Below are 12,500 nucleotides of genomic sequence, written 5' to 3'. Positions count from 1 at the left end.
CTAACCCATTCTCCTCCTCCTTCCATAAGCTCCATCCCCTCCCCCTCTCCTCCCCCTGTCCACCCAGCCAGATAGCCTCCGTCTCCTCCATCACTGCCCTCAGTCACCCCCGTCACCCACAGCATCTCTCTGACACGGTCTGTTCTCATGATCAGAGAGGATGGGAGCTATGGCCTCTACTGCACCTCCCTGACCCCACCCTCTCTCTCACTCCCTATGAGAGCCTCCATCCTCACCCCCATCACCTCCACCTCCCACTTCTCCCATGTGGCTGTTTCTTCCACCCTGAGAGTCTCCACCACTTCCATCTCTCATCCCTTCTGCTCTTAAAACAGAGTGTCATTGCAGGACATGGCGCTCTCCTCCATCACCTCTCCCACCATCTTCTATCTCTCCTCTCTCCCTCCATCCTGACTGACCTCCCTCATGTCCCTCTCTCACCCTCTCTGTTTCTCCTAGCCAGAGAGCAGGACATGGGCAGCCTGCGCATGGGCAGCGACCCCGAGTCATAGGCAGGATAATAGCCCTACCGTCCAGAAACAGAGCCTGCTGTCTAGGCACTGTGTTTTTATGCACTCCAGACTGGTCCTCTTCTCATTCTCTCTCTATCCCTCTTTCTTTTTCTCTCCACCCCTCTCCCTTTCTCACCACCCCCTTCCTCTCTTTCACTCTCACCTCCATCTCTCTCTGTCTCTTTCTCTTGAATTTTTTATCTTCCATCTTTTAATTCGCTCTCACTGACCATCTCTCTGTGTCCTCTTCCCCCTCCTCCTCCTTCTCTCTCTTTCTCTTTCAATAACTCTCTGCCCCTCTTCTCTCCTTCTCTCTGTCTCTCACTCCATCTCTCTGCAGGTGAATGGGGTGGATCTTAGGCATGCAACTCACGAGCAGGCAGCTGCAGCACTGAAGAACGCCGGCCAGACGGTCACCATCATCGCACAGTACAGACCTGAAGGTAGCACCTACACAGTCCAGTGTGGCCACCAACATGGTCATTCAATTCAATTATATTTATATAGCGACATTAACCATTGAAATTGAATCAAGGTGTTTAACAAAGATCAGAGCGATCTGCAGTAAAATATGTTAAAGTTCCCTAGTAATCAGGGGTCGTACACAATGACCAGATGTCTCCTGGTCAGATGGATTCCTGTGTCTATTCAACCCATCGGTCTAATTAATTAGAATTCACACCTTGCTAGAGCATGACACAGGCAGCCTATTTAAAACCACTGTAGACCACTGCACACTGATAAAGACCAAAAGGTACAAAACATTACTGTCCACTTTAGAGGGCCCCAGGCTTTTAAACTGGGTACTGTTCCCTATTAAAGAAGCATTAAGGCCATCCTGGACCAATACAGTGACCGGGTCCTGTTCCCTATTAAAGAATCATTAAGGCCATCCTGGACCAAAACAGTGCCGCACACAAACAGCAGTGCAGTTGCTCTTAAGACACAGTTGCTAGTGTAGCTATAACTGTTAATGGACTCACACTTTTATCTATGGTAGAGCACTGACATTTAAAATGAAGAGACACTTCTTATCACTTATCACTCACACTATTCAAGTAGCTATTACTGTAAGTATCTAATAACTCTATGTACTGACATACTGTATGTATTAATGTAAGTATTTAATAACTCTATGTACTGCGTACTACTTCCATGTATTTGATATGATATTTGGTGTTTGTTTGTGGCTATAGAGTACAGTCGGTTTGAGGCGAAGATCCATGACTTGAGGGAACAGCTGATGAACAGCAGCATGGGATCAGCAACAACATCATTACGGTCCAATCAGAGAAGCTTTTACATCAGGTACGAGTCCGCTACGATGCTCTCACTTCATCTACCAATCCAAGAGGCTTCTACACTAAATAAACCTCTAAGCTCCAATCACAGAAGCTTTATATGTCATTTCCACCTGTATGCTCAAATCCAAAAAGGCACATGCAACAACTCACATTCTTTCTTTCCCCTTTCTCTCTATTTCTGACTCTCTCTCTCTTGTCTCCTTCTCTCTCCTCCCCCAGGGCTCTGTTTGACTATGATAAGACGGCCGACTGTGGCTTCCTGAGCCAGGCCCTGGGCTTCGGCTTCGGGGACGTGCTGCACGTGCTGGACTGCTCCGATGAGGACTGGTGGCAGGCCCGACGTCTCAGCCCCCACGGTGAGCTGGAGGAGGCCGGATACGTGCCCAGCAAGAGGAGGTACGTGGGGAGAGAGAGAGAGTGTGTGTGTGTGAGAGAGAGAGAGAGAGAGAGAGAGAGAGAGACATAGAGTTAGTTAGTTTGTGTGAATGTGAATGCTCATATGTGACTCAGGTATTTGTTTGTTTGTGGTGTGTGTGTGTGTGTGTGTGTGTGTGTGTGTGTGTGTGTGTGTGTTGACACAGCCATGGCCGTGTGTTGACTGAGACTATGTGTTTAGAGTTGTGGCGCTGTAATGGCTCTGTGTCTACATGCCTGATGTGTCTCCATCCCGGCTCCTGTTTACTCAAACCCTTTTTATCCGGCTTGTTTGTAGAGTGGAGAGGAAGGAATGGTCGCGAAAGTCCAAAGAACGGGCTGGCCAAGGTTTGTAAAATACAAAAAACACACACACACATCTACAAGCATGCATGTTTGTGCGTGCACGTGCACACTCACACCAACTTAGACACACCCACACATATTTACCTGAAAAGGTGCCCTTTTGTGTGTATTTGTACGCAGGGAGAGATGACTACATCCAGAGCTATGAGGCGGTCACTCAAATAGAAGGTAAGGAGAGGCATCATGTTAGTTTGTAACAATACACCAATGTATTTATTTACCAATGTATTGATTTCTATTAGGTCTTTAGACTGTATCATTTGGACATATTTTCATTTAGACACATTTTATCCTTCCAGTATAGCAGCATAACAGTATAGCAGCAAAGCAGTATAGCAGCATAGCAGCATAGCATTATAGCAGCATAGCAGCATAGCGCATGTAATCGAGAAAAGATACTACAGTATATGTTGCATTGGACAGCAACCTAATCATAGAATAGTATATACATGGTGTGATAGAAAGGTTTGTCAAACGGCACAATGATGCATTGCAGTGGTCAGAAATGTACTGAAATCTCATCCACTTTGTAATCTTCTGTCGTGTGATGATTCTGTGATGTGTGTGTGTGTGTGTGTGTGTGTGTGTGTGTGTGTGTGTGTGTGTGTGTGTGTGTGTGTTGTGGTCTTCCAGTGCACTACGCCCGCCCCATCATCATCCTGGGCCCTACTAAGGACCGCGTCAACGACGACCTGCTGTCAGAGTTCCCCGACAAGTTCGGCTCCTGTGTCCCACGTGAGTTGCCACCGCTGCAGCAGAGTTGACCTACCGCATGTTTGACCTGTTACCATAGCAACTCATGACACCCTTACACACACATGGACCATCACTGCACCAAAAAATGGCCATTACACTATCTCTCTCTTTCTCTCTCTCTCTTTCTCTCTGTGTTTAAAGGATGGGGGTGGGTTGTTGTGTCAGGGGGAATGATTTTAAAGGTGTGTGTGTGGGGGTGGGGGGTCTTTTTAGTTGGTGGGATGGGCCTTGTAGTTAGTTGTGGGTCTTGTTTTGGGGTGTTGTAATCTTTTAATAGTGTGAGGGTGTATGCCAGTGGTATGATGTCGGAGTATTAAAACCTCTTTATTTCTTTCTGTCTCTCTTCCAGATACGACTCGGCCGAAGAGGGACTACGAGGTGGACGGGCGGGACTACCATTTTGTGTCGTCGCGGGAACAGATGGAGAAGGACATCCAGAGCCACCGCTTCATCGAGGCGGGCCAGTACAACAGCCACCTGTACGGCACCAGCGTGCAGAGTGTCAGGGAGGTGGCTGAGCAGGTGAGACACAGACGCACGCGCACACACACACACACACACACACACACAGACACACACACACAGACATGCACACACGCACACACACACACACACACACACACGCGCGCACACCCACAGACATGCACACACACACACACACAGACATGCACGCACGCACACACACAGAAACACATACACACACACACATGCACGCACGCACGCACACACACACACACACACACACATATATACGCACGCATACGCACACACACACACACACACATACATACACACACACACACACACACACACAAGCACGCATGCATGTATGCACACATACACACACGCACACACGCAAAACTCACACAGACACACACACACACACACACACACACACACACACACACACACACACACACACACACATACACACACACACATAATGAGGTATAGGCTCTGAAAGCAGATCAACTGAACTCTCTTTCTCTCTCAAATTCAAATTTTCAAATGCTTTGCACTTTATTTCAAATCCAAAGGTGCTTTATTAACATGACTGTTTGAGTACAGTGTTGCCAAAGCTACTGTTACACATAACACAGTAGTATCACAAAAGAAAGAAAATAGAGATACACCATTGTGGGTGTAAACCACCTCTCTCTCTCTCTCTCTCTCTCTCTCTCTCTCTCTCTCTCTCTCTCTCTCTCTCTCCCTCCATCCCTCTCTCTCCCTCTCTCTCTGTGTCTACAGCAAGGGAAGCACTGTATTCTGGACGTGTCTGCTAACGCTATCAGGAGACTGCAGGCCGCACAGCTCCATCCCATCGCCATCTTCATCAGACCCACCTCCCTGGAGAACATACTGTAAGCATCAGGAATGTGTGTGTGTGTGTGTGTGTATGTGCGTGTGCGCGTGTGTGTGTGTGTGTGTGTGTGTGTGTGTGTGTGTGTGTTTGTGTGTGTGTGTGCGTGCGTGCGTGCGTGTCCTCACAGTAAGCCATCCTACCACTGATATCATATGTAGCAGGAGAGAGCGGTCATCTCACCAGGTCTCTCACCCAGATCTCTAGGGTGCCAAAACTGCAGCTGGAGCTTGACCGCAGTGCTAAATACTTCCGGTTTTGAAACTATACGTGGCACGGAATTGTGGGTAATGCAGTTCGTTTTTGGTTACATTCATTGCCCAAAGTTGTCAAATGACCTCATTACCCATACATCTATTGCAACTTAACCATGTGACAACTTGCAATCGGTCGGCTTTTGTTTTTTGAAATCCAGCGCGAAATTAAGCATTTATAGCATTCCTAAACAGCAACGATAGTCTGTAGAGTAGCCTTACCTTTGATGAAGGGATTTCCTTAATGGTAAATAATAATTTGGCCCTTGCTGCTAAAACGATGCATAAATTAGTAGCCAATGATTTTGTTCATATTCACTCAGACTTGTGGTATTTTAGGTTTCTGCATTAGGTCTACTGTTGGAACAAAATGAGCCCACAGAGTTCATGGATTTGTAGGCCTATTTTATTCTTGTAGGGTAGGCTAGGCCTATATGAGAAAAGGCCAAGAGTGTCTTAAGAACTGTTTTATTTTATTTCGGTATTGTCTTACCTCAACAAGGCTACAGCTCCATGAAAACAATCAGATATAGATAGATAGATAGATAGATAGATAGATTATTGATCCACAGGGGAAATTCAAGGTCTCAGCAGCAGCATACATACAACACAAACACATTCTTTAACAGCAGAAAGAGTAATTAAAGTATATAATATAAAAACACAACTAAGCAGTCAGGACAGTAGAAGATAAAGAATATGCTAAATATACTAAAATACAAATTATACTAACACTTAATACAATATATAAAAAATATACTAAAATACAAATTACAAAAATACAAATTATACTAACACTTAAAAACAATTCTAAAACAGTATCCACATAGTGGTGATTAATAAATCAGAGCTTGCAATGACTGAGGCAGGGACTGAGCCTGTGATTCTCTGTGCATAGTAAGGTATGGTAAGGTGCTCTAAGGTGCCCTGTGTGAATGAGTGTCATGGTGGTAGTGCAATGGTGATGGCGGTCATGGTGATGATGGTGCAAATGAGTAAGTCAACAGTGCAACAATGCAGAAATAAATATATAACTCTAGAAAATCTGTCTATAAAAGTCTATAAAAATGTATTTTTTTATGTTGTATTTGGCTGCTGTGCTTTTGACTGAAATGTAGACTATTCTTTTTCATTTCAATACAGTATATGAAACAAACCTCAGTTTAGATAATCATATTCACACATTTTGTTGCCTAATTGACAACCATGACCATGATAATTGATAATATAAAATGAATGTGCACCAAATTATAAAAATCTTTCAGAATGCTTTCCATTCTTGAACTGCATCAAATTGCATTGAATCGCATCGCATCGTACTGAATCGTTTTTTATAAACATGTATCTTTTCTTGTATCGAATCGTGCCCATGTATCTAGATGCGAATCGTATCGTCTTTTACATGAGAGATTCACACCCCTAATATATATATATATTATATATGTGGGTATGTTGCATTGCAGGGACATTAATAAGCGCCTGACGGAGGAACAGGCGAGGAGAGCTCTGGACCGTGCCATCAAGCTGGAGCAAGACTTCATCGAGTGTTTCACAGGTACACACACACACACATACACACACACACTCATTTGATATACTCAAAAAACCCTAAAATCGCATGCACATGACTCACTCACACACTCACACACACACACACACACACACACACACACACACACACACACATACACGAACGCACATTAATGTTGTGCCCCTGTCTGTGTTTCCGTGCAGCCATTGTGGAGGGTGAAAGCTTTGAGGAGATCTACCACCGCATCAAGTCAGTGATCGAGGACCAATCAGGGCCTTACATCTGGGTGCCCACGCGAGAGAGACTCTGAGGAGACAGAGGAGAAAGAGTGAAAGAGGGGGACAGAGAGAGGGAAGGAGAGAGAGAGAGAGAGAGAGAGAGAGATAGAAGGGAAAGAACATGAGATGAAAGTATGATAGGAAATAAGTCATAGAAAGACACACAGGCAGAAATGATTCTGTCTGTTATTTGCCTTCCAGATGCTCTGTCTTTCTCTTTCTCTTTCTCTGTCACTCTCTTTGCTGTGTTTTTATTCTGGACACTGTCCCTCCCTCTCTCCGAATGTCACTCGGCACCGTCACCCTGGTCCATTTTGGTAAAATGGACACAGAAACTAATTCTCTGTCTGGACATTCTGACAGAGTGACACAAATATGAAGAACTGATCTGATCGAGGACAGAGGAGCGGACTGTGTGCCCGTGCAGGGCGAAGAGGAAGGGGGGAGGAAGAGGAGGGGAGGGAGTTCTGTTTTCACACTGTGGGCGTCTGGATTAAAGAGGAAGATCTTATTGCAGGACGGAGAAGACTTTGTGTTGGAGAGCGTGTGAGCTGGCCAAACACACGTACACACGTAAAATGGTTATATGCTACATGCCAGCGCGTGCACACACACACACACACACACACACACACACACACACACACACACACACACACATTCACACACACACACGTACACAGAAATACTTACATAGCAACACACTCTCATACAAATACTTTTATTCACCCACACACACACACACACACACACACACACACACACACACACATACACACTACAAGTCTATATGTCTGTGAACTGAAGAGAGGTGACCAACAGCAAGGACAGACAAGTACAAAGACTTCTGTGATGATGTGTGTGTGAGAGAGAGTGTATGTGTGTACTGTATGTGTTTGTATGTATGTGCATATAGCCCTTTGTAGATTCTCATATATTTGATGTATGTATTTGAATTCAAATGCAGAAAAAAGCATATATATATATATATATATATTTTGCAGTGTGTGTGTGTGTGTCTGTGTGTATGTGTGTGTGTGTGGTTGGATGTGTGCACCTTTTGTACAGTCTTTGAGGAGGGGCTTGGTGCTCTCTTAATGAAGGAATCCTGGGAGGGTACGATGGCCTGGAGAGGTGAAAAGAGTCCAGCTGGAAAAGGCGAGAGGCAATATGACATCAGAGGAGCACAGTGCACTTTACTGAGACTCTCTCCCTCTAGACCACACACACACACACACACACACACACACACACACACACACACACACACACACTCCACAATCTCTCCAACACACACACACACACACACACACACATGGCCTTTCTACTAATGTCCTCAGCACTTCTCTTCCCTTCCACTTCCTTCTGAGTGGTGTGTGTTTGTGTGTGTGCGCGTGTGTGTTGTGTGCGTGTATGTGTGTGTGTGTGTGTGTGTGTGTGTATGTGTGTGTGTGTGTGTTCAAGCAAGCTCCCAGTTTTTCCATCCAGATGATTTTGTGTAGGGCTATTGTTTACACACTAGACATGGAGGGACAGAAAAAGAAGGGACAGAGAGAAAGAATGAAGGAAAAGAAAAGTGAAATAAACAAGCAAAGAAAGGACAGGAGAAGGGAGAGAGGAACATGGAGATGTACACATGTACACCTCTACAGAGGAACACAAAAAACTGTTCATTCTTTTCGTTCTACAAATCTAATCTACAATACTAGAGTATTACAGGTGAAAATATCCTGAAATTATGACGTATGACATATTATGTTAATGAGATGTAATATTTACTTGTTGGGTGGGACGAGGGGACATTATGTTGAGTGTGTGAGTGAACTGGTAGGTTTTGGTGCGAAATATTGTTTCATTTGGGTCTTTACTCCTTTCTTTATGAATTTGTTTTTATGAGTAAAAAGGCCTGAAGGGCAGGAGAGGAGGTAGACCTTATTTATTGATGAGTCTATTTATTTTTTTGAAAATGTATTTATTAATTTATTTATAATTTTGCTTATTGACTGCAGCTGATGGAGTGAGGTGAGGAACAAGACAGGGAGAAAGATGGAGAGAGAGAGGATTTTTTTTTTTAAATCTTGTAGAGCACGACAAGTTTGTAAATGTCTGGATGATGATGATGATGATGATGATGATGATGATGATAATTCTGTACATAGAAATGTGTGTTGGACTGTATGACTCTTAAAGGGGCTTTAACACTCATCTTTATCAGGGCAACAAAAAAACACAAGACATACACACGCACACTCACAGAACTCACACTACCGACATATGTACATCGCTGCCTCGCTACAGGACTACGTTTCCCATAATCCATTTATGCTCAGTGGATCCATAGGCATATCAGGGGTTAGGTTGTGACATTGAGTTGCTATTTTAAGCACACATATACAGAACCACACTCATTATTGGCTGTACATTATTTATAAAAAAGGGTACTATAACCTTGAAATACATACAACACACACACACACACAAACACGTGCAAACACAAATATGCACGTCATTACACAACTATCACACGACAACACATCAACTGATAAGTGCACACAAATACTAACCATTTTCATACTTATAAAGACATTCATTATTAAATAAAAAATGAAAAATAAAAACATACATACACACACAGGGTATTACTGAGGTTTTCGTATGTTTCATATCGTTGTTCCCTCCACCCTGTTCAGTTGCTAGAAGCTTCTGTCACCTGACATGACTCAACTCCTGAGGCCCAGGAGAACAACTTGAAGGGTTGTCTCACACAATCGCCTGTTGTAAATTAGCTATAAAATATTGAAATAATGAATTACATTAAAATGTTTTATGAAGAAATGTGTGAGTGGATTTGCTTCATTTATGCATGTTCACCACCTTACATCATTTTGGTTTTACATGTTTCCATACATATCTGGCTGCATACTGGTTGTAGGTTCTGGAATGTATTTATACTGTTTGACCACTAGAGGGTACTGTTCATAAAATGTTGATCAAATCCAGTTCATCTCCACTCTACCTTTTCATCCCATTTCTTCTCTCCATTCCCTTCCTCTCTCACAGTCACTCTTTTGAAACCATCTCTCTATTTATGTATGCTTCTCTGTCCCTCTCTCTCCCTCTCTCTCCCTCTCCTGTAATGCCCCATTGTTTATTTTGTCCTCTGTTATATTACATCCTTATCATAGCCCTCTCTCTCTCTCTCTCTCTCTCTCTCTCTCTCTCTCTCTCTCTCTCTCTCCTTCCATCTCTCTTCATTGCTGTTGCTCTTCTCTTTGTGCTGATGTTTTTTTTCCCTTTTTACCATTCTTTGTCTACCACCCTCTTCCTCTGAGGAAGTCACTCCACAAAGCCGCTTCCTCTAACGTGTGTGTGGCTGTGTGTGTTTGTGTAGGTCAGTGTCCTTACTGTTTAATCCAACCTTTCTATGTGTGTGTTTGTTTGTGTGTGTGTATTTGTTGTTCTTTTACCAACATAATTGTCTTTGTGAGCATGTTTGGTAAGACTTTTAGGTAAGATATTTGATACGTGTGTGTGCTTGTGTAAGCATTGTGTGTGTGTGTGTGTGTGTACTTGTGTGTGCAGGGGTGAAATGGAAAAAGTGAGACAGACAGAAACACATGTTGCACTAATTGATTTCTCACACTAACATGGTGGAACTGTGTGAGTGTGTGTGTGAGTGCTAGTGAGTGAACAGTATTATCAGTAGTGTAAGGGGAGCAAATGGACATAAAGTGAAAATGTTTTGTTTTACATGTAAAGATCCTTCAGAGTGCTGAACTCTTTTAGTCTTTTCTAGTGTGTGAGAGAGAGAGAGGGTTAAACTGGAAGCCAGCCATGTGAAAGACCAAAAACACTGCTGAATTTTCTACCCTGACTGTTACTTGGATGTTGTGAAACCATTTTACCCATACAGGCCCACATCAAAGCAGTGTGTGTGTGTGTGTGTGTGTGTGTGTAAATCACCAGTGGAAAATACAATTTTACACAAAGCGGACAGACGTCTGTAATGGCAGGAGGGGTGAAGAATGGACTGATCAGGTTTCCCCTCGCTCTCCCTCTTTCCCTTCCTCCCCCTCTTTCTCTCTTCTTTTTCTTTCAGTTGCTTCTTTCGTTCACTCTCCTCATCATCTCATCATCATCATCATCATCTACTTTTACCACCTAATCTCTTAAATGTTGAGTCTGGTATATATATCCTCACACAAACATACCCTCATACATACATACACACACACACACACACACATGCAAACACACAGGCACACACACACACACATGCACGCACAGTGGAAAGAATGTCCGTTAGGGTGTATATGCCCTTTCCTCCCAATAGGCACTTAAATTTGACCCTAAACTACCTACCATGCCCTTCGCCCCCCATGCACACACACAGACACACGCTGAAACACACACCCCTACAGGCACACACGCACACTTACGAATGCACACACACACACACACACACCCCTTTAAAAGACTGCTTACTGATTTGCGCTGCATTCCAAACCACAAACCTGGGAATTCAATTAAAACAGCAGCCGCTCCGCAACTCTCCTCTTTCTTTCCCTCCCGTTTTCCTTCTCTTCGTCCCTCCATCGCTCACTCTCTCTCTCTCATCATCCCTCTCTCTCTCACTCCATCTGTCTCCTGCACCCTTGCAATACTTTCACCAGATCCCTTTTCTTTTCTTTCGTTTTTTTCCCTTCTCTTCTCCCTGTCCTGTCTCCTGCCTCCATTATATATGAAAGGGGTCCATTCACATGACAGCTTTATCTCTCCGCTCATCCCTCTCTCCTCTCGTCCGCTGGGCTGTCTCTGTCTGCCTTTATCTCCCACTCAGAGCCAGAGCTCTTAGAGCTGGACTCCTGATGACCACACACACACACACCTTCAGATTATACTCTCACACACACACACACACACACACACACACACACATTTGCTCACTCACTCATAATATAAACTCAGATTCAGGCAAATAAAGAGCCACACTCACACACATACTAAACTTACACGCTTTTAGATGTGCTCTCGGTTCATGCCTTGCCTTGTCTGTCTCCTGCTGCTTGCCCTCCTTCATCTTTCCTCTCTATCCCTCACTATATGCTCCCTCTTTCTCTTTCTCTCTGTTCCTCTCATCTTCTCTCATATCTCCCTGAAAGCTTTTCTGTTTTTGGAGATATCATACTTTGTAGCACTGATCTCTCTCTCTATCTAGTGTGTGTGTGTGTGTGTGTGTGTGTGTGTGTGTGTGTGTGTGTGTGTGTGTGTGTGTGCGTCGTGTGTGTCTGTGTGTGTCTCTGTGTGTGTATGTGTCTGTGTGTGTCCATGCATTTGTTCTTGCTCAGTTTGGATCAATCATATTTATGATCACTTGACACGCATTAACCTAAGCCGATCATTATTTGCTCTGATCAATATAAATAATGAAATGGACATTGGGGATGTGCTTAACACTCAGTGGGACAGTGTCAGAACATTTAAAAACATTAACACACACACACACACACACACAAAAAGGACAGCTGTGCGTGAGAGAGATAAAGGTGTGTGTGTGTGTGTGTGTTCATAAATGAGAGAAAGACTTTAAGAGAGAGAAAGACTATAAGACTAAATGAGAGACAAAACTATAGATAGACATGTAGAAACAGAGAGAATTTAAAACCTTTCTAGTGAAACTCAGACACACACACACTTACTCACGCACATTTAAAATACGACCCTT

At 43.7% G+C, this 12,500-nt stretch overlaps 1 protein-coding gene across 1 annotated transcript in view; it reads left to right on the top strand.

The window, feature by feature from the left end:
- The window catches only part of LOC125289867 (disks large homolog 4-like), an 82,364-nt gene extending 72,754 nt beyond the window's left edge, over window positions 1-9,610 (top strand). Inside the window, 10 exon segments of the mRNA XM_048236964.1 lie at window positions 853-955; window positions 1,709-1,820; window positions 2,036-2,212; window positions 2,529-2,578; window positions 2,717-2,764; window positions 3,230-3,331; window positions 3,702-3,874; window positions 4,601-4,713; window positions 6,430-6,521; window positions 6,701-9,610. Coding sequence (XP_048092921.1) covers window positions 853-955; window positions 1,709-1,820; window positions 2,036-2,212; window positions 2,529-2,578; window positions 2,717-2,764; window positions 3,230-3,331; window positions 3,702-3,874; window positions 4,601-4,713; window positions 6,430-6,521; window positions 6,701-6,807 — 1,077 coding nt within the window. The 3' untranslated portion in view covers window positions 6,808-9,610.
- Window positions 9,611-12,500: the final 2,890 nt, after the last annotated feature.

The sequence above is a fragment of the Alosa alosa genome, chromosome 24 (genome assembly GCF_017589495.1).
Source record: "Alosa alosa isolate M-15738 ecotype Scorff River chromosome 24, AALO_Geno_1.1, whole genome shotgun sequence".
Taxonomy (NCBI): domain Eukaryota; kingdom Metazoa; phylum Chordata; class Actinopteri; order Clupeiformes; family Clupeidae; genus Alosa; species Alosa alosa.
Note: the sequence above shows the minus strand (reverse complement) of the source record. Positions and strands in the feature narration are given on the sequence as shown.